General features: G+C 43.1%; 1 protein-coding gene across 2 annotated transcripts in view; it reads left to right on the top strand.

The window, feature by feature from the left end:
* The window catches only part of MKLN1 (muskelin 1), a 173,185-nt gene that overhangs the window by 10,350 nt on the left and 143,203 nt on the right, over positions 1-19,632 (top strand). For both annotated transcript variants that reach the window (XM_075925725.1, XM_075925720.1), the window contains exon 2: positions 10,085-10,154. In XM_075925725.1, the coding sequence (XP_075781840.1) occupies positions 10,085-10,154 (70 nt within the window). The remainder of the gene's footprint in view (positions 1-10,084; positions 10,155-19,632) is intronic.

Raw genomic sequence — 19,632 nt, 5'->3', positions numbered from 1 at the left:
TTCAGTAAACTCAACTTCACTTTGAAAATAAGCTACTTTTTTTTCATCATGTATTAACATAATGTACAATAAAAGTAAAAATAAATACACCTTATTATGTAATTGAAGCCTGTGTAAGTCAATGAGAGTGCTGGATAGATTTTTTTTCCCCCCACTTTGACTGCAAAACATAAGGTTTTCTAGTTATTCTTTGCAAGAATAAATACTGAGAATTAAGCAATAATGGATTAACATTAGGTAACTGATACTGCAGTCAGTAAACTTAAAAATAAATAAACTGTTGAAGATGTTTCAAGGGTCAATACTGCTCATGTTAAAGTATTGCAACATCCTGGGAACTCTGAAAAATTTTGATCACAAACGTTGAGTTCAGGGAGCAAAAATTACTTTTGTGATAATACACGGTTAAGAAAAGCAATTAACATTCCTCTGATTTTTTTTTTTCAATTTTTAGGAAGCTGCATGAATTTCCTTTCTTGCTAATATAATTTAGGTGTAATTCAGTTTGATACCAACAATAACTCTAGTTATCCCTTTGTTTAACTTTATGCTGTGTTCATCTTTTATTTGGGGGTGACCCACAAATGTAAACCTCTGATTCTTTAAAACCCAAGCCTAATAAATAGGGTTAATGGTGCATCATGGCTTTGAAGCTACATAAATTACAACTGAGTCAGTGAAAAGAAGGAGATACTGAGGAATTTACTCTGAAAACTCTTGGAAACCTCTTATTCTGTATTGCAAGATGTGAATGCAGGGTCAACTATTCTCAGCAACAAGTTTGTTAATGAAAAACGTTGTAACTACACAAGCCACCTGTTTATTTTGGTTCATATCCTTAAGAAATTAGGAGTGGGTCTATAAATTCCCCTACACAGCTAAACTTGGCTCTTTCATTAAGAACTGCATAATTGGATCACAACAGAAGTTTTAAAAGGTACAGAAATGTACAGTACTTGTGGGGTTTTCTTTTGGTATGGTGAAGTCTGTATGCAATTCTTGATTGAAGATGCTGTAGCAGAAAATATTGTGCTAAGTTTACTTTGTTAAATGTTGTCACTGACAACTTATGATGAGTGCTGTGGTTTTATGGAAACATTTGGAAGTATATTTGAATTAATTTCTTCAATTACTCTGCCTGTATTTTTCCATTAATTAAAATATGGATGTTTTACATTGGCGTTAATCGAACCCTCTTTTATGCATCAGTTAGTTACTGAGGAAATAGCTTTCATTGTATTGCAAACTAGGGATGTTAAAATGCAGGTATTTAATCCAGTAGTTGATAGAATTTTTATTGATGACTTGATTAGTCGATGGGGCAGCCTGGCTCAGTTCCGGCTTGCACTAGGTGGCTCTGCAGTGTAAAAGGCAGTAGGAACTAGATAGCCTGCCCGCTGGCTCCTGGTTTTTAAATTGCAGAGCCACAGTGGGGTTTAGTCCCACACTCAGCGTGAGCCGAAACTGAGCTAGTTCCCCATACTCATAAATTCAGACTTCTGTGCTCCAGACTTTATCTGGCTTCTGGTCATAGAATGTTGCTATGCCTTTTGTTTGCAAGGTTGAACAGCTGTTATTGAATTTGTGTTCCTCGTGTAGATATTTATAGACTCTGATCAAGTCATCTTTTATATCTTCAAAGAGCTAGATTGAACTCTGAGTTACACCATAAATAATGTTTTTTAATCTTTCAATAATTCTTGTGGCTCTTCTCTGAACCTGCTCCAATTTGTCAAAATTCTTCTTGAAGATAGAATTAGTGATTCTTCCACAATCCAAATAGTCTATTTTTGATGAATATTCTGTGGCTATGTATTACTTTATAATTTGTGTGTGTGTTTTTTCCAGTAATGTTAAGGAGTAAGGGGATTCTCATTGGGTATCCTTCTGTAAAATTCTGGTGGTTACAAAGCAGTGCCATTTTTACTGAATGGCCAACCATGTTTGGGATTTCGCGTAACTTCCACATGGTAAAATCTATGGTGTCTTCTCTCTCTTGCTATTTTGAAGTGAAAAGGTAATGTGCATCTGCTATCCTGAGGTAAAAATGCTCCTTTTTTGTTTGAAGACAAAACTTGTATGACTCTCATATTGTAAAGGGTTCCGTTAGGTCATTCACTTTCTCCTCAAGCAACAGGGTAAATACTACACTGTAGTCTATAGTGTAGCTGATGCTGCTGTGACAAATCTTTGATCCTGCTTAGCCCATTTAGTTTCTGCAAAGTCATATGTTATACTCACAGAAATGCTCAGGAAAATGCAAACTTGTGTAGGTTGCAAAATTTGAGAGAAATTGGTTCTGTTTTCTGAATTTATGGAAGTATGATACAATAAGCTGTCAGGTTGAATACTGAGTGAAGATTAAGTGGTGGATTAGGGACTGCTTGGATGCAAGATTTTGATTTGTGACTTTGGTTTTTTTGCTTTGGTTAGGCCTAAATTAGGGATGTTAAAATGAGCAGGGCTCGACAAATCATGTAATCTACTCGCCCGTAGTGAGTAGATTACAAGTTGGCACAGCGCGATCTGCGCATGTGCAGCTCGCAGAATCGCGCGGCTGGCGAGCGATGCTTGGCGAGCCCTGAATGAAGTAACCAACATACGGCATGGCACTTGGCTTTTTGGGAATTAACTGGTGTGTGCGGGGTGCTGGCTTTTGAGTCAGCTCCCTACACGTACTACCAGCTCACATCTGCACCCCCCCGCACTCGCTGCTGCATCTGTATAAGAGACAGCAGCATGGAGAGTGGGACAGGAGGCTCCCTGGGAATTGGTGTGCACTGGGAGCTTGTGTGTACCAGGAGTCGACATATAGCCATGAATGTTAACAGCTCACCAGTGAACGGTGTGCTGGTTACATTTTCATATCTCTAGCCTAAATTAGAAAATTAGGTCAGTTTAGCTCAGTTGGTCAGGAGTGTGAAAAATCCACATTCCCGAACTGTGTTTTTAGGCTAATGTAAATCCCATGTAGATAGCGCTAGGCTGATGAAAGTACTCTTCTGTTGATCTAACTACCACCTTTTGGGGAGGTGATTTATGTATTGTGATGGATAGAGCCCCGTGCAGATACAAAACTTGTATCTGAATCGGCAAAAATGAGCCATGGACATCTGCAGCCATATCAGCGGATGTGGATAACTGCGCATATCTGCAGTTTTCCAGGGAGATGGAAAGATGGGAGAGTCAGTGTAGATAAGGGGTGAGCAATAATTATTGAGGTGAGGGTCACTCCAAGATCTTGTAAGTGGTCAAGGGCTGCACTTCTCTATGGAGGGGGTACGGGATATTGAACAGAGATTTAGTGCAGACAGGAGCTCAGGTTAGGAGACTGGGGAGCAGGAGAGGGTGTGGTGTTGGAGAGGGAGTTCGGGTGAAGGTGGGGGTTGTAACCTCCACAGGGTGGATTTGATTTAAATCACTAGTTAGGAAACTTGATTTAATCATGATTTTCTACATTAGTGGTTTTGAAGCTTTTTTTCTTGTGACCCAATTCAAGAAAATTGTTTATGCCTGTGACACAACATAATTTGTCTTGTGTGATGGCTCTGGGGGTGGAGCTGAAGATGAGAGCTTTGTGGAGGGGGGAGAGGATTATCTTGAGGGGCTCCCACTAAGTGGTACAGCAGGGGATGCTAAGCCAAGCTTCCTACGTCTCCTTGCACTACAGACTATGCTGCACCCAGAAACAGCCAGCAGCAGGTTGCCAGCCACTGATGGTGTGAAGCTAGTGCTCAGGGCTGGGCAGTGGACCGAACTCCGTGCGCTCTCCCCTCTCCCCAGCTAGGAGCTGGGTCTGCTGTCAGCTGCTTCTGGGGGGTAGTTTGCAGTGCCAGGGCAGGTAGGTAGCCTGCCTTAGAACCCACACTGGTCACCTGATCCCCCGATGCAATGAGACATTCCATGACCTGCTACTGGGTCATGACCTAGTGTTTGAAAACCACTGTTCTACATAAAAATGCATTCTAGTGAGAATGGTATGGTAGACTTCAAATGAATGAAGGCTTCTGGAATATGCTGCTCAAACAGTTTCACTTTTGTTTCTACTGCCTGTCCCTCACCTCTCTCCTTTATCTCAAGAGTTCTTCTTGTCCAGATCTGTTCCACCCCCAACAGTCTTCTATTCATTGAACTTTTTGCAACTTTGCACTTTCAGGGAGAGGTAAGGGATTGACTCCATGTACGCAAATTTGCAGAGGAGCAATAGGATTGAGGCCTGTTATTCCTCACCTCTATATATTTAAAACCATTTTTTGCTGTTAACAAGCATGCTATTTCTGGATACACAAATCCAAGTAAGCATCTCTGATATCTTCTACACTGAGCAATGAGTCCCACTGGGGGGGATAGAAAAATTCACGTAAATAATGTATATCTCTAGAACTGTATAAAATTGGGTCCCTAATCCTTGAACTATTGAAACTCATTATTTTCTTAATGTACATGAATATATTGTTCCAGACTGTAGGATTGGAATTTATCATCAGTCTTCCATGCGGAAAGATCTTTTAGCTATAATGTATATGAATTAAAACTATCTTTAGATAAGTGTTTTCTCAAACATTTTTCCAAAAAATCTCATTTTAAATAAAAAATCTATTAACTTTTTTAAAAAAATAACTGATTTTTATCCACCCTGGACCTGGGGCAGAGGGTTGGGGTGCAGAGTCTGGGATGGGATATGGGTACAGGGGAGGATTGTGGCTATGGGGTGCATGTAAGAAGGGGTGCAGGGTCTGGGAGGGAGTTGGGGTACATGAGGGGGTGGAGGGCCAGAGGTAGGCTCTGACCAGTAGATGCTTCTCTAAGCAGGTCCCAGCCAACAGCGCACTGAGGCAGGCTTTCCTGCCTACCAGCAACCCCAGACGGCTCAAAGTGTCTGGTTGTTCCCTGTGGCTTTCTGTGCTTGGGGGGGGGGGGGGGGCGGGGGGGGGGGTGGAAGGAGAGGAAGGTGTCACATGCTGTCCTCACCCCCAGCAAAATCTCTCTGCTCCTATCTGTCAGTTTCCAATAGAGGCTGAGAGATTTTGCTGAGGGTGAGGCAACATGCAAAGCATTCCCCTACCTCCGCAGCAACACGAGCAGCCAGCTGCTTTGAGAGGTGCTGTTACATTCTTCAGGGGCGGCTGCAGGCCAGATGAAAAGGGTTGATGGGTCAGATCCTGGCTGCAGGCCAGCTCTTCCCCACCACTGGTGTAGATAGTGTTTACACTGAGGTGCTACAGAGGCACTGCTGTGGTACCCTAACGTTTTAAGTGGAGACAGATCTTTTAACTGTTTTCCCTTATAGAAGGTAAAACTCTAGTCTCCTGTGGCTAACTGAATTAATTTCTTGTATTTAAGTATATATGAAGCAAAGTCTCTTCAGATCTTTAGATTTTGCCCCCTACAATACAAGCTATCTACTAACTACGCAAATTCCATGAAGCCAAGAAAAGGAGGTGGAGAAGGCCCCTCAGCCAGAGATCTCAATCTTCAGTACATGGATCCCCCATTCCTGTTTCTCCCAAAGCCTCTGAAAATATAAATGGGATTTGCAGCAGTCTCTGCAGATGGACAGGTGTGAGCTATTTTGGGCAAATTGAAGAGAGAGGAGTGAACTTTGAGTTCAGGGTTTCTTACAGATAGCAACCTTCTAATAACTTCCTCTTTTTTAAATTGGGGGGGGCCTCAGCTTGTGCACATGTGCTGATAAAATTTTTGGTAAAATGAAAGAAGAAATTATGTGATTTCTCAAATTGGCAGGTCCCTGTCATGCAGTCCATAATTGCACATGCATATTAGGTTGGTTCTTGATTGCCCTTCTGTACTTATTCTCTCGTCACTGTCATAAGAACATAAGAACGGCCATACTGGGTCTGACCAAAGGTCCGTCCAGCCCAGTACCCTGTCTGCTCACAGTGGCCAATGCCACGTGCCCCAGAGGGAGTGAATCGAACAGGTAATGATCAAGCGATCTCTCTCCTGCCATCCGTCTCTACCCTCTGATAAACAAAGGCTGGGGATACCATTCCTCACCCATACTGGCTAATAGCCATCAATGGACCTCACCTCCATGAATTCACCTTGTTCTCCTTTAAACCCTGTTACAGTCCTAGCCTTCACAACCTCCTCAGGCAAGGAGTTCCACAGATTGACTATGCACTGTGTGAAGAAGAACTTCCTTTTATTTGTTTTTAAACCTGCTGCCCATTAATTTCATTTGGTGGCCCCTAGTTCTTATATTATGGGAACAAGTAAATAACTTTTCCTTTTTCACTTTCTCCACACCACTTATGATTTTATAGACCTCTATCATATCCCCCCTTAATCTCCTCTTTTCTGAGCTGTAACGTCCCAGTCTCTTTAATCTCTCCTCATATGGGACCTGTTCCAAACCCTTAAATGATTTTAGTTGCCCTTCTCTGAACCTTTACTAATGCCAGTATCTTTTTTGAGATGAGATGACCACATCTGTACGCAGTATTACAGATGTGGGTGCACCATGGATTTATATAAGGGTAATAGTTCAGTCATCCGAGGAATCTTAGAACCTTGAGTTTGAATTTTTGTATCTGAATTAGGGATGTTAAAATTAATCAACTACTTGAATAGTGGATGGATTTTCCATCGACTATTCGATTAGTCGATAAGGGTACTTCCACTCTGAAATGTAACAAGAGCCTGCCCAGCTGTTGCTACATTTCAAAGGTGGAAGTGCCACATGTTCCACATCTGAAATGTACAAGAGCCCCAGTAGGGACTCTTGCGCATTTCAAAGATTGAAATGCCACATGGCGTCTGGGGCCAGCGGGGAACTCCTAATCCCCTCTTGGCCCCAGGCTTCATGCGGCACTTCTACTTAGATGCACAAGAACCCCAGTAGGGACTCTTGTACACTTCAAAGGTGGAATGCCGCCGCTGCACCCCCCCCCCTCCCATGGAGCTGGGGGAACCAGCTTTTAAGCCAGCTCCCCCCAGCACTCTCCTCTTCTCCCCTCCCCGCCGTCTCTTTCTGATAGAAGCAGCAAGGTGGCTGGGAGGGGGAGGCAGAAGCGACTAGTTGGTTAGTCGCTTACATCCCTAAGCTGAGTGTTTAGGACAGAATGTTCTTAGGAGTGCTTTCAAGTCTTGAATTTTGTTCCCTTGTTTGACAGTAGGTCTTGCTTTCTGCCTGACTTGTCTGTAAAATGGTGGGTGTGAAGAGCTGATGTTTTCTTGTGTAGTACTGAAGCATTGCACGTGCATCAATAGAATTTCCATTGTATTTGCGTTCTGTAAATGAATTAAAGCTGAATTTCAAATCTCAAAGTTATGAGTAGTAGAAACTGAAAGGACACTGTGGCTATTAAAAAAAAAAAAAAAAAAAAAAAAAAGGCTAATGGGGGTAATTAAATCTAGTGAGTGATAGTTTTTGTCAAATGTGAAAAAACAAACAAAAATCCCAGAATGATGTTCAAAAGGTGACTGTCAGAGGGCGTCATGTAACATTGAGAGTTTCTGAATCTCTAGAAGCAGAAAAATGAGTTCTTCAAATACATATGGCATAGTGAACCATAAAATACATTGCCCTGAATTTAGTAACCTACAGATAAGACGCAGACTGAATCCTTGGAGATAACCTGGACAAAAGCGTTTTGTGTGTCAGGTGATAGAAGCAATCTGTCTCTTTTCGCGTGGCTCTACAAAAGATTCCAAATTCTCTGAGACTCTGACATTTGTCTATCAGTTAAACCAGTGTCATCTTCCTTTATGTATATTGACAGTGTGGACTGCATTTGGTTAGCTAGTATTTTTGCTAAATTCTTAATTATGATTCAACAACGACAAGGGCCTGTAAAGAACTGCATATGGTCAGTCTTTTCCATCTTCAGGAAGAGCAGCAGTAGCTTCTTTCATGCAGTAAGTTCCTCCCTTAACAAAATGGCACAAAAGGTAACCCTCCATGGACCTGCTCATTCTACTTTTAAATGTAAAAATTCTGCTGGGAAACCATCAAGTTTAGGAGTTTTACTACTCTTCATATGTATGATTGTTCATAAGAAAACGTATGTTATTCTTTATCTAAGCTTCTGTTTTGTTGATCTTTGGCAAGCCAGCTACGTACAAATATTTTTGAACAAGTTCATAGTTTGGAGTATATGAAGTACAGTGGACTTCCGATAATCTGGCACTTTTGGGACCTAGGTGGTGCCGGATTATTGGATCTGTCAGAGTACCAGGAGGTACTATAAGGGGGCATACTCCCAGCCCAATCCTCTCCCCCCTACCTTATGCTTGGATCCCGTATCCGCTGGTACAGCCGCGAATCTCCCTCCATGTGCTGGGGCATGTGTGCTGTGCGGCCGGCTTTTCAATGAGCTGACCGGGACGTTGTGCCCAAACCAATCCCTCTCCTGTCCCCTCCCCAGATCCAAACATCTTCCCTCCCTCCAGTCACCCAATCCCCCTTCTCCCCCAGCCTTATGTGCGGATCCCGAAGCAGCTGCCTGTGCTCAGTGGCTGGCTACTAGCAGATGCAAGCTGGACGCTGTGCGTGCTGCGGAGCGGCGCGGGCCGTGAGTGCACATGTAGCTTACGGCGGCCTGGCTGTGAGAGCGGCTGACTTGCGTAGTTCCAGATTCCAGTTGACACCGGACAACTGGATGCTGGACTATTAGAGTTTTACTGTACATAGGTTAACAAAAGGATTTATAGCTGCACATATGTCACTGGAGTGTGTAGCTATCATTTGCTGATTCATCTTAGTTGATGAAATAACATGTTGCTCTCCTCTGTAAACATTTGTGCCAATAAATTATATTTTAAGAAATAAACTGATGTGTGTTGTCCGCTTTGCGACAGGTCTTCAAACAGATTTTGCTAGAATAGAGTGGAACTTTTTCTCTGTAGTGTCTAAACTTTGGTTTCCCACTACTAATCTACTTTTCTGAACCTGTTTTTATTAATCTCTTGGAGCCTTTTTATCTCCTGTTTTAATTTTTCTTGAGCTCTTTCAGGTTAGGTTCTGCTTACCAACTGACTTTCAAATATTACTTCCTGCCTCCCATGGAGGATTCTACTTTATATTTGTCTTTATCATTTATTTGAAAGTATTGAACAATATCCTCTTCAATTTTTGTTGCTAGATCTTCAATCTGGAGCAGCAAACAATTTTTATATGAAATTAACTTTTTGGGACCTGTTCATCCCTTTTATCTAAATACTTTCAGTGGGGTAGCTGCTCACCATTTAAAGGCACCGTTTTCTGCAAACCACGTCTGCTTCAGTAAGGATTTAGAGAACAATATTACATCTAGTTTAGTGCATAAATGAGGGTGTGATTAAAATGTATAATTTCATTGTCCTGGGTGTGTTTGATCGGGCACTTACAATGTTAATATCCCAGTAGTTGTGTTTTTAAAATCATCCCTCCGTACTTTGAAAATGATCTTTAATCCAACAAGGTTACATGTTTAAAATATATGCACGTTGGGTTTCCTTATTCTGCACTTTGAGGCCGGGCTTTTGGCCATGGGGAGCCTTGGCCGAGCTGGCAATGGGGCCCATGGCAGAGCGGTGGTGGGCTGGGCTGGCAAATTCTCTTGTTCCCAAGTGTACCAGACCAGGGAGATTCAACCTGTATCTTTACAACCGTGAACACTAAAGGCTTGACTTATCTTTTAAAAATCTAGGTTCTGCCACACAATTATGCAGCAGAGTCAAAAGGAATAACTGCATAAATGAATTGTTGACTGTAGGGATGTAAAATCCCATTTAATAGGTTAAACATGATGGTTAACTAGTTAACCAATTAAAGGTGGAGTGGGAGAAGGGACTGCTCCCTCGCCCCCACTGTAGACGGGGGCTGTGCTGGCTGGGCTGGAGTGCTTCCCACTCCTGCTGCGAGCAGGGAGCTTGGTCAGCTCCCACTGGTTAAGCAGAACTGATAAGCTTCCCCCATTAAGAGTGAGATAAGCGATCACATCCCTAGTTGACAAGACCATATGTGTTTCTGTTCAAACTGTAAGAGCTGTTGACTAAAATGTAGTGCCTTGTCTACTGTTTGCCATTTGGGGATTTTAAAAAAAGTATTGTCAACTTACGTTTGCTTTTCATTTTTTAGGAATATTTTAGTAGACAAGCCTAATGATCAGTCTTCAAGGTGGTCTTCAGAAAGCAACTACCCTCCCCAGGTAAGTATTTTAATTTTGCATTAGTACTCAGCTCTACTGGGGATTCCAAAGTCCCAAATTTTATACTCCTAGATTAGTAGTATTCCAGATGTAATATAAATTAAACAGCTGAGTTATTCATGCTGTTATTGACTGATAAATGTCTGAGCACTCCGCTCTAAGACATTATCTTTCTTGCAGTGTTTCAATTATATTTCCAGCTAGGGCCTGTTTATCTCCTTGACTTCTAAAGCAGTCTCCTTTTTGGGGCATTCCATATTCTTTATGGGAATATGACATAAGTGGGATATGCTTTATGTGAGATGATTGGAAAGGTTATAACCCACTGGGTATAATTATCCCATTTTTATGCTTGGATCATTCTTGTATGGGACGTTAAAAATATGAAATATAAACCTGTGGTGGTGTAGTTCTATTTATGCTAAGGACTATTAGTAACACTCGAGATCCAATATTCAGGACAGTGAGATGTGAATAGAGGTGTTTTCCTTGCAAGTCTGGGAGGAGGGGCTATCGTGGGTATACTACCAAAACATGTGGCCATATCACCTGATCTTGGAATCCAGCTTAGATAATGTATTTTTCCAGAATAGCAGAGATGAAGTTTAGACTGACTGCAAAGGATTCCCTCCTTGTGCAAAACCTGTTTAAGGATCCGAAGTGAAGTAATCCAGGTGGTCAGTTCTCCTTGGCTACACAACCCAAGATGGCTGCTGGAAAGGATTAACACTGAACTGGGGGAAGGAACTGGGCCTAGGCTGGAAGAATGTCTAGTCTGAGAAGAGTATTAGGTGACTGTTAGAATGATATGATGTAACTAGTTTCTTTCAAATGTTAATTGCCTGTTCTATTTTAATTTGCTTAATCTACTTTGTTCTGTGTACTGTCTCTCTTATGACCACTTAAGTCCTACCTTTTATACTTAAATCGCTTTTACTTACACTGGGTTTATTAATAACCAGTTGTTACCTGGAGGCAGGGTCCAAGGAGTCTGTATCTCTTGAGAAGCAGGAAGCCTGCTAAGCAACCAGTGGGGCCCTTGGATGATAGAGATGCTAAAGGAGCACTCAGAGATGATAGTCATTGCAGAGAAGCTCAATGAATTATTTGCTTCAATCTTCACAGCTGAGGATATTGGGGGAGATCCCCAAACCTGAGCCATTCTTTTTAGGTGACAAATCTGACTAATTGTCCCAGATTGAGATGTCATTAGAGGAGATTTTGAAACAAATTGGTAACAGTAACAGTAACAAGTCGCCTGGACCAGATGGCGTTCACCCAAGAGTTCTGAAAGAACTCAAATGTGAAATTGTAGAACTGTTAACTGTGGCTTGTAACTTATCCTTTAAATCAGCTTCTGTACCTAATGACAGGAAGATAGCTAACGTGATGCCAATATTTAAAAAGGGCTCTAACAGTGATTCTGACCATTACAGACCAATAAGACTAACGTCAGTACTAGACAAATTACTTGAAACTATAGTAAATAATAATAATTTTCAGACTCAGATGAACATAATTTGGTGAGGGAAATCATGCTTTTCTAATCTTCTAGAGTTCTTTGAGGAGGTCAGCAAACATGTGGACAAGGGGGGACCCAGTGGTGATATTTTACTTAGATTTCCAGAAAACTTTTTTGACCAAGTCCCTCACCAAAGGCTTTTAAGTAAAGTAAGTGATAATGGGTTAAGAGGGAAGGTCCATTCGTGGACTGATAACTGGTTAAAAGACAGGAAACAAAGGGTAGGAATATATGGAAAGTTTTCCAAGTGGTAAGAGATAACTAGTGGGGTCCTGCCAGGGTCTGTCCTGGGACCAGTTCTATTCAACTCTTTTATAAATGATTTAGAGAGAGGGGTAAACAGTGAGGTGGCAAAATTTGCAGATGATAGCAAACTGCTCAAGATAGCTAAGACCAAAGCAGACTGTGAAGAGCTTCAAAAAGATCTCACCAAACTAAGTGTTTGGGCAACAGAATGGCAAATTAAATTTAAAGTTGATAATAAATGAAAAGTAATGCATATTGGAAAAAATAATCCCAACTATTCATACAACATGATGGGGACTAATTTAGCTACAGCTACCCGAGAGAGATCTTGGCGTCATTGTGGATTGTTCTCTGAAAACATCCACTCTGTGTAGCGAAAGTCAAAAAAGCAAACAATGTGAGGAATCATTTTAAAAGGGATAAAGAATATCTTATTGCCTCTTTATTAAAAACATGGTACACCCACATCTTGAATACTGAGTACAGATGTGGTCACGTCATCTCAAAAAAGATATACTGGCATTGGAAAAGGTTCAGAAAAGGGCAACAAAAATGATTAGGGGTTTGGAGTCGGTCCCATATGAAGAGAGATTAAAAGATTTGGACTTTGCAGCTTAGAAAAGAGAAAACTAAAGCGGGGTATGATAGATGTCTATAAAATCATGACTGGTAAAGAAAAAGTGAATAAGGCAAAGTTATTTACCTATTCCCACAATATAAAACTAGGGGTCACCAAATGAAATTAATAGGCATCCTTGCCAGAGGATGTGGTGAAGACTAGGACTTGAACAGGGTTCAAAAAATAGCTAGGTTTGTGGAGGCTAGGTCCATCAATGGTTATTAACCAGGATGGGTAGGAATAGTGTCCTTAGCCTCTGTTTGCCTGGAAATAGGTGACAAGAGAGGCATCATATGATTATTACCTGTTGTGTTCTCTCCCTCTGGGACATCTGGTATTGGCCACTGTTGGCAGACAGGATACTGGGCTAGATGGACCTTTGAGTCTGACTCAATATGGCCGTTCTTACGTTAATATTGAGGAAGAGGGTGAATTTCATGAGCTTATACTGTACAGATATATGCTACAGCATAATATGGATTTATTTTAGCGCTCTGCTCCCAGAAGGTCTATATACTTGAGTTCTGGGAAAAGATCTCAAGCTGTGCTGATGAGTGTGTGTCTTCAGCCATTGGATTGTGGCTGTGTCCCGATGTTGCAGCAGGCTAGCCTGTCAGGCTCAAGAAGAGAGGGTTACATGGTGACCAGGCTGCCAAGGTAAGCAGCCTCAGTGGGGTCTTGGTGCATTAGGTAATAATGCTGAGGGGGTCCTGACCCATCAGTCTTGTTGTCACAAGTGAATTTGGCAGGTACTTTTTTATTCATTTCGGACTTCAAGATCAAACTAAAAATGATTTAACTTGTGCTGTCAGTGAGCTAATGGTGGGAATCTGCCATGCATGGGGCCGTATCTCCTCAGCAATACAAGCAGCTATGGTAGATTTCTTATGCATATCAGTCTTGTTTTAGTGAGAATATTCTGTTCTTGGAACAGGGCACATCCTTTTTATGGTCATCATTCACTCTGCCAGAATTCTAAACATGGAAACTGTTAGAAACAGTACATTGTTTCCTCTGCTTTTGTCTCATTTGCTTTGTTAGAACATGGTTCTATTTGTTCACTTAATGTCACAACTCTGTGTCCTACTTTCTTTCCACCATGGTACATTGGTTTCTAGTGCTTCTCAGAGAAGTAAAATCTGTTCATTCTATTACTACTTTCTTTCAAAATGTTTATTTTGATTTCTCCACCCCCCCCCCCCCCCCCGCAATAAATGTAAGTGCTTTTGTAAGGAAATAGATTTCTATATGTTTGTAAAATCTGCTATCCTGCTTGCCCTTTACATGATCTAATATCTAGAAGACGAAAGTGGCATTTCCTGGATTCTTCAGGGCAGGGGACTGGCAGTGTGAGGAGTGTAGGAGTCAAAGCAGGACCTTGGGGATATGGAGGGCTTAGGGCGGGAGGCTGGGGTATAGGGACTGCAGGAATCGGTGTGGGGAATTTAGGAGGGGCTCAGGGCAGGTAGCTGGGACTGTGGGAGCAGGGTGTGATTGGGTAGCAGGGTGTGACCAGAGGCTCAGGGTGGGCAGTGGGGATGGCTCCTGGCTTCTTTCTGGTGATGGCCCAGGTCAGCAGGGACCCCACACCCCACCTACTAGCTTGTCCACAGGAGTTGGCGGAGCGCTCTTCCTTATCCCTCCCGGGGCCTCGGGAGGGATGGCAGTTGGCAGGGGCTGATTCCCAGGCAAGGGGACCCCACTTACCTGGTCTGGTGGCTACTGGCAAGTATAGAGTCTCTCCAAACAGTCCTTCCCCTTCCAAGTTATGAAAAAGTCTCAACCTGGTGCTTCTGTTTTTCTTGGCACAACCAAACCCTGACCTGGCTTTGAGGAAAGAGAAAAGGAAACTGAATATTAAATTTGGTGCTCCTAGCTTGTTTTGGGGGAGCTCATGAACAGACTCATAGATTCACGTTTCTAAAAATATATAGATCTCGGTAGGGAGGCTTAAAAAAAACAAACTTTTAATATGATGATTGCTGTGTAGCTGCTAAAAATCTTAGTGGTTACACACGCTGTGGGCTCTGCAGCACAAAGCTTAACGTCGACTGTAGAGCCCACAGGCAAGCCTCCCTGGGAGAAGGGCCCCCAGCTATTTGCCGCTCGGCTCCCAAGGAGGAGGCTTTGCTGCAGCAGTGAAGCTACCTCCCTGGGGTGCGGAGCCAGCAGCCTGCTGAGCTCAACAGGTACCATTAACTGATAAGCATCAGTGTATCAGTTAAATTGATTAAACTCTAACATCCCTATTAGAGAGTGCTCCTTTTATCAGTCTTCAAGCTCAGTAATTTTGTCCTACTTGTATATAAGGGGAAGATTGCTTCGAAATTTGAGACATCCATGACATTTTTCTGCTTTGGCCCCAGTCGTGATCATGAGGGTTAGCCAGCATCCTGGAGACTATGGTTATGTCTAGACTGCAAGCCTCTTTCGAAAGATGCTCTTTCAAAAGATACTGCTCTCTTTCGAAAACTCCCTGTTTGCAGTCAAGAACGTCTCTTTTTTGAAAGAGCACTTTCGAAAAAAGGCGTTCTTCCTTGTGTAGTGAGGTTTACCGCCGTCGAAAGAAAAGCCGTGTTCTTTTGATTTAATTTCGAAAGAACGCGGCTGCAGTCTAGACGCAGGTGAAGTTTTTTAGAAAAAAGGCTACTTTTTTCCTAAAAACCCCTGAGTCTGGACACAGCCTAAGGGATTAGTTATGTCCCTTACCTAAACCAGGTGGCAGGCAGCCAATAGAAATGTAGGTAGGAATTTCAAACTGGGACAAAGGAATTTTGGGGGTTTTCCCTCCTTTGTCTCTGTGGCAGTTTCTCTCCATCTACTGAAGGGTACAGACAGAATGTCTCCCTCCAGAATAGACTCTTCACTTTTCTGTATGTAGAGTAAAGTTTAGATAGATCCGTTTTAATTGTTTTATGGTTTGTGTACTTTTAAAAAATGTTTTGGCTTCCCTTTGTAACTAAGTTCTAGGCCCACGGTGGAGTTTCTCCATGAGTATTACTTTTCCATCTAGTCATTATGCTGCAACAGGAATATTGTGGTGGTGATAAAAGTTCTCTGTTTTTTATTAACCTGATATTGGTTAATGGTTGTGTCCTGGTTTGTACTTTAGGGTGAGATTTCCCAAGTGATCTCTCCCCTGATTTTCTTATCAATACTTCGGTGGTGGCAGCAGAGTTTTTTTTTTTTTTTTTTTTTTTTTTTTTTTAAATCCCCAAAATCTAGGTTAAGATTTGGGGGGGAAGCTTTATACCAAAGCCTGGAGGATAAGGTTTTGGGGTACTTTTGCTGGCCCTCACTTCTGCATTTATTGTGCCAGAGTGGGGAGGGAGCCATGGCAGCCCTATTGTGTTCAGGCTGAAGCTGTTGGATGGCGCAGAGGCCCCCTCTGCCCCTGCAGAGTTGCCAGCCACCGTGGGAGCTGCAGCAGTGGAGGATGCTGGACTAACCTCCCTCCCATGTTTTGTCACGGTTACTTTTAGAAAACATCATGGGCAGGTCAGGGCTTCTGTGACTTTTTGTTTGACATGTCTGACTTTAATCGTGACACAATCTTAGCCTTACTTCTGACTGATGCTTTTGGCTACATTTGTTTACTTTATTTTCTAGACTGGCTGTTTTACTCTGTCTAAATTTTGCCTGATTCAGACAACAAGAGATTTTCATTTTCATCTAGGAGAAGAACGTGAATAGTACTTGTTTGTCACCTTCACTTCATTGGGTCACAACTTTTCCATTTTTTTTTTCTGATTTTGCTTTTGCTTTTAAATCTATTTAGTGTCTTATGAACTCTGCTTTCTCTCAAACCAGAGTTATGAATGCTCATAATGGGCTGCAAATGTAACCCTCCACTTACCCATACACTTAGAAACATCCGAAAATTAATCGAAAGAGAAAATGCCACAAGACTTGCCATCTGGGGCAGATGTTTGGTTGAAAAGATGACTTAAGTTTCAGGCTAAAGGCTCACAAACATACACAAGACTGACTCTGTTCTATAGCAATGAGACCCATTCAGCGTGACTGACGTGTCTCCAGCCAGCAAGTTTGCAAGTCTATGGCCTTGCAGCAAAAGTATTTCCAATTATCTCTGTTGGCACAAAAATTCAGATACAGGTTTCCCTAGCCTAAGATTTTGAAATTGAGAAAACATTTCACAATGTGTATAGTTGTCAAGCATTTTTTTCAGTGACATCGAGCTGTGGTGAAGAATGGTACTTTTCAGATCTTGTGGGTCAAGGTTTCTGTTCGGAGATTGCTATTTAGGTACATACATGGAGACCTCGCTGGAGTATTGCTACGCTGTGGGCATGTCTACGTTAGGAAATTTCAAAATAACTCCTGATTTTAATAAAATTGAAATAGCGTGTCCCACTACGGGGGGGGGGGGGGGGGGGGGGCATCGAAATTAATCAGAATTATTTTGAAATAGCATGTCCACACTGATTGGAGCCTGCCTTGAACTTAGAGCCCCTGAACGCACTCTGGGGAGGGCACCAGGAGGGCAGATGCTTCTGAGGCTGCTTGGTCAGGCAAGGTTGTGCATTCAGGGCTCCTCCCTATGGCCACGTCACATGAGCCACTCCTCCACTGCCTCCCCTCTCACAGGACAGAGAACAGATGCAATGTGTTCTGGTTGCCCTTGCAGACCCCACAGCACACGAAGCATGGAGCAGGAGCTGCTGCAAAGCAGTGCCAGGCTCATGGGCCTCATGCTGTACATCATGGCGCAGTTCATGCAAACTGCCTTCATGCTGCTCCAATAGGAGAAGGACCAGCCTGGATTGCAGGCTCTGATCTTCCTGCTCCCTGCTACATCCCTATGGATAGGGGCTGCTTGCAGCAGCCCCCCTTATCTTCGCCCCGCTCCTACTGCTTCTAATAAAGGCAGCGGGGAGAGGGCAGGCAACACCCTGGAGACGGTGCTGCGGGAACTGGCTTTTAAGCCAGTTTCCCCCAGCACTGGCTCCTGCTTCCTCCCCTCCCCCTTGCTATCTCTGATAGAAGCAGGGGAGTGGGGGGGGAGCGACTTGTTGACTCAGCTCAACTATCTGATAAGCTTATGCTTGTTGGATAGTTGACTAGCTGCTTACATCCGGAACTGAGACCTGCCATCCCCATACACAAGCATGTCACCATGGTCTTGTGGAAGCTCACCATGCCAGATACCTACTGCTCCATCGGGAATCAGTTCAGCATGGAGAAATCCATAGCTGGGTCCATGCTCCTGCAGGTAGCTGAGGCCATCAACCATGTGCTGCTATGGTGGATTGTCATGCTGGGCAACATGGACACCATCGTCAATGGCTTGGCCACTGTGGGCTTCCCCAACTGTGGAGGGAAAGGGGGACATAGGCTGCATGCACATCTCCCTCCTGGCCCCCAACCACCATGCCTTGCACTACATAAACAGGAAGGGGTATTTCACCATGGTGCTGCAGGCCCTAGTAGATCACAAGGGACACTTCAATGCCCTCACCTGGCTGGACCTCAGCGACTGCAACATCCCCTGGTTTGTGCTCCACAACCTATGAGAGAGCAAGGAGGGGGCGGGGGGGATACTTATGCCAGGGTCGGGGGCAGAACCTGAACAACTGGTCAGGGCATATGAGCAACTGGACACCAGCCCCATACGGAGAACATATCAAGGGGCTTTGCTCATGAGGGGGAGAATTCTGTCCAAGGCCAACTGAGAGACACTTCCCCTGTGCCTCTCTACAAAGGGCCTCTACTTTCCTGCTGTGTGCCTTTCCTCCCCCCCCTTCTTACGTCCCAGGATGGCCTCCAGCTACTCGAAATAGTGGCATGTGTGCGGTGCCACCCCGGAACATCCACTCTGCTCCTTGGCCTTGTGGTAGGCCTGCCAGAGCTTCTCCTTCATCCAGACCTGGTCCAGGGTAGGGATGTTAGATATCGTGTAATGGAATGGTTGTGTAACCTCATGAGATTGTAGCAGTTACACAACTATTCAGTAGTCCCCAGAAGCAGGGGCGGCAGCCAGTGCACTCCCACCCCACTCCTGGGGAGCCCCTTGACACCCCTCTCTATCAGCACTCACTCTCATGGAATTCCCCCTTCTTCAGATGGGATCTTGACAGGAGAAGGGGAGCTGGGTCATGTCAGTGCGCACCGATGCTCCTGGAGGATTATCAGAGAACCAAAAGAGCTGACCCTATAGTTTCGTACCCATCTCTTAATATATTTTAGTCTATAGACCCTGACCTGTCACACTGTCCCTGGGGCAGTGGAACCAAATGACTATAACTTAAGTTAGCGGCTTTGATCTTCAGCCCTACAGTATGAGCGCTTGTTCTGATTTGGGGAACACGTGCCACAGCTTGAAGGAAAACCAAAAAATGCATATTTCACATGCCACCTGCTCAGTTAAAAACAAGTAACTTTCATCTTGTACAGCACATATGTTGATTTGTAAATTGTAGAATAACTTTCTTGATATCAGTCTTCTATTTTCCCCTTCTTTACAGCTTATGTTGCATGCAGCATGTTTTTACTTTGTAGTATCAAGTATGAAGGAAAAAATCACGTGGTATATTCAGAGCAATGAGCCTCTTTCTTTCCTAGATTGTTTGGCAAGATTCTAGTTCTCTAGAACTGAAGACTGGTGTATCTATCCTAGTTTGGGGTAAAAAACTGTTTGAAATTAAACTTTTCCCCTAGGTGTTATCCCTTAGTCTATAGCTCAGTTCCTTCAGAGTGCTTGACTTCGCATGTCACCTGTATTCTCATTGTGAAGACAAATTAGAAGCTTACTCACTCCTATTTTTAGAATTAACATCAGTAAATGAACATTTAGCTCCCTAATGGTTTTGAAGTTTCCCATAATTGTCATTTAGCATATTAGTGGTGTTTTAAATGATAGGGTCGAATTGGAATCAGAGTAAAAACCATATATTAGGCATAATATTATTACTAAGAAGGGTCATTTCCCTCTTTTCCTAATAGTTTTCAAAGCTTGAATTACTAGTCACAGCCGCTGTAGTGGAGGTGATGAGTTGCTGATATCTCTGCCTATCATGCCAACAATTGTTATTGTGTTGTTTCCTTGACCTTTGTCATGTCTGTTTCAGTCT

Source organism: Pelodiscus sinensis, chromosome 1 (assembly GCF_049634645.1).
Source record: "Pelodiscus sinensis isolate JC-2024 chromosome 1, ASM4963464v1, whole genome shotgun sequence".
Classification (NCBI taxonomy): domain Eukaryota; kingdom Metazoa; phylum Chordata; order Testudines; family Trionychidae; genus Pelodiscus; species Pelodiscus sinensis.
Note: the sequence above shows the minus strand (reverse complement) of the source record. Positions and strands in the feature narration are given on the sequence as shown.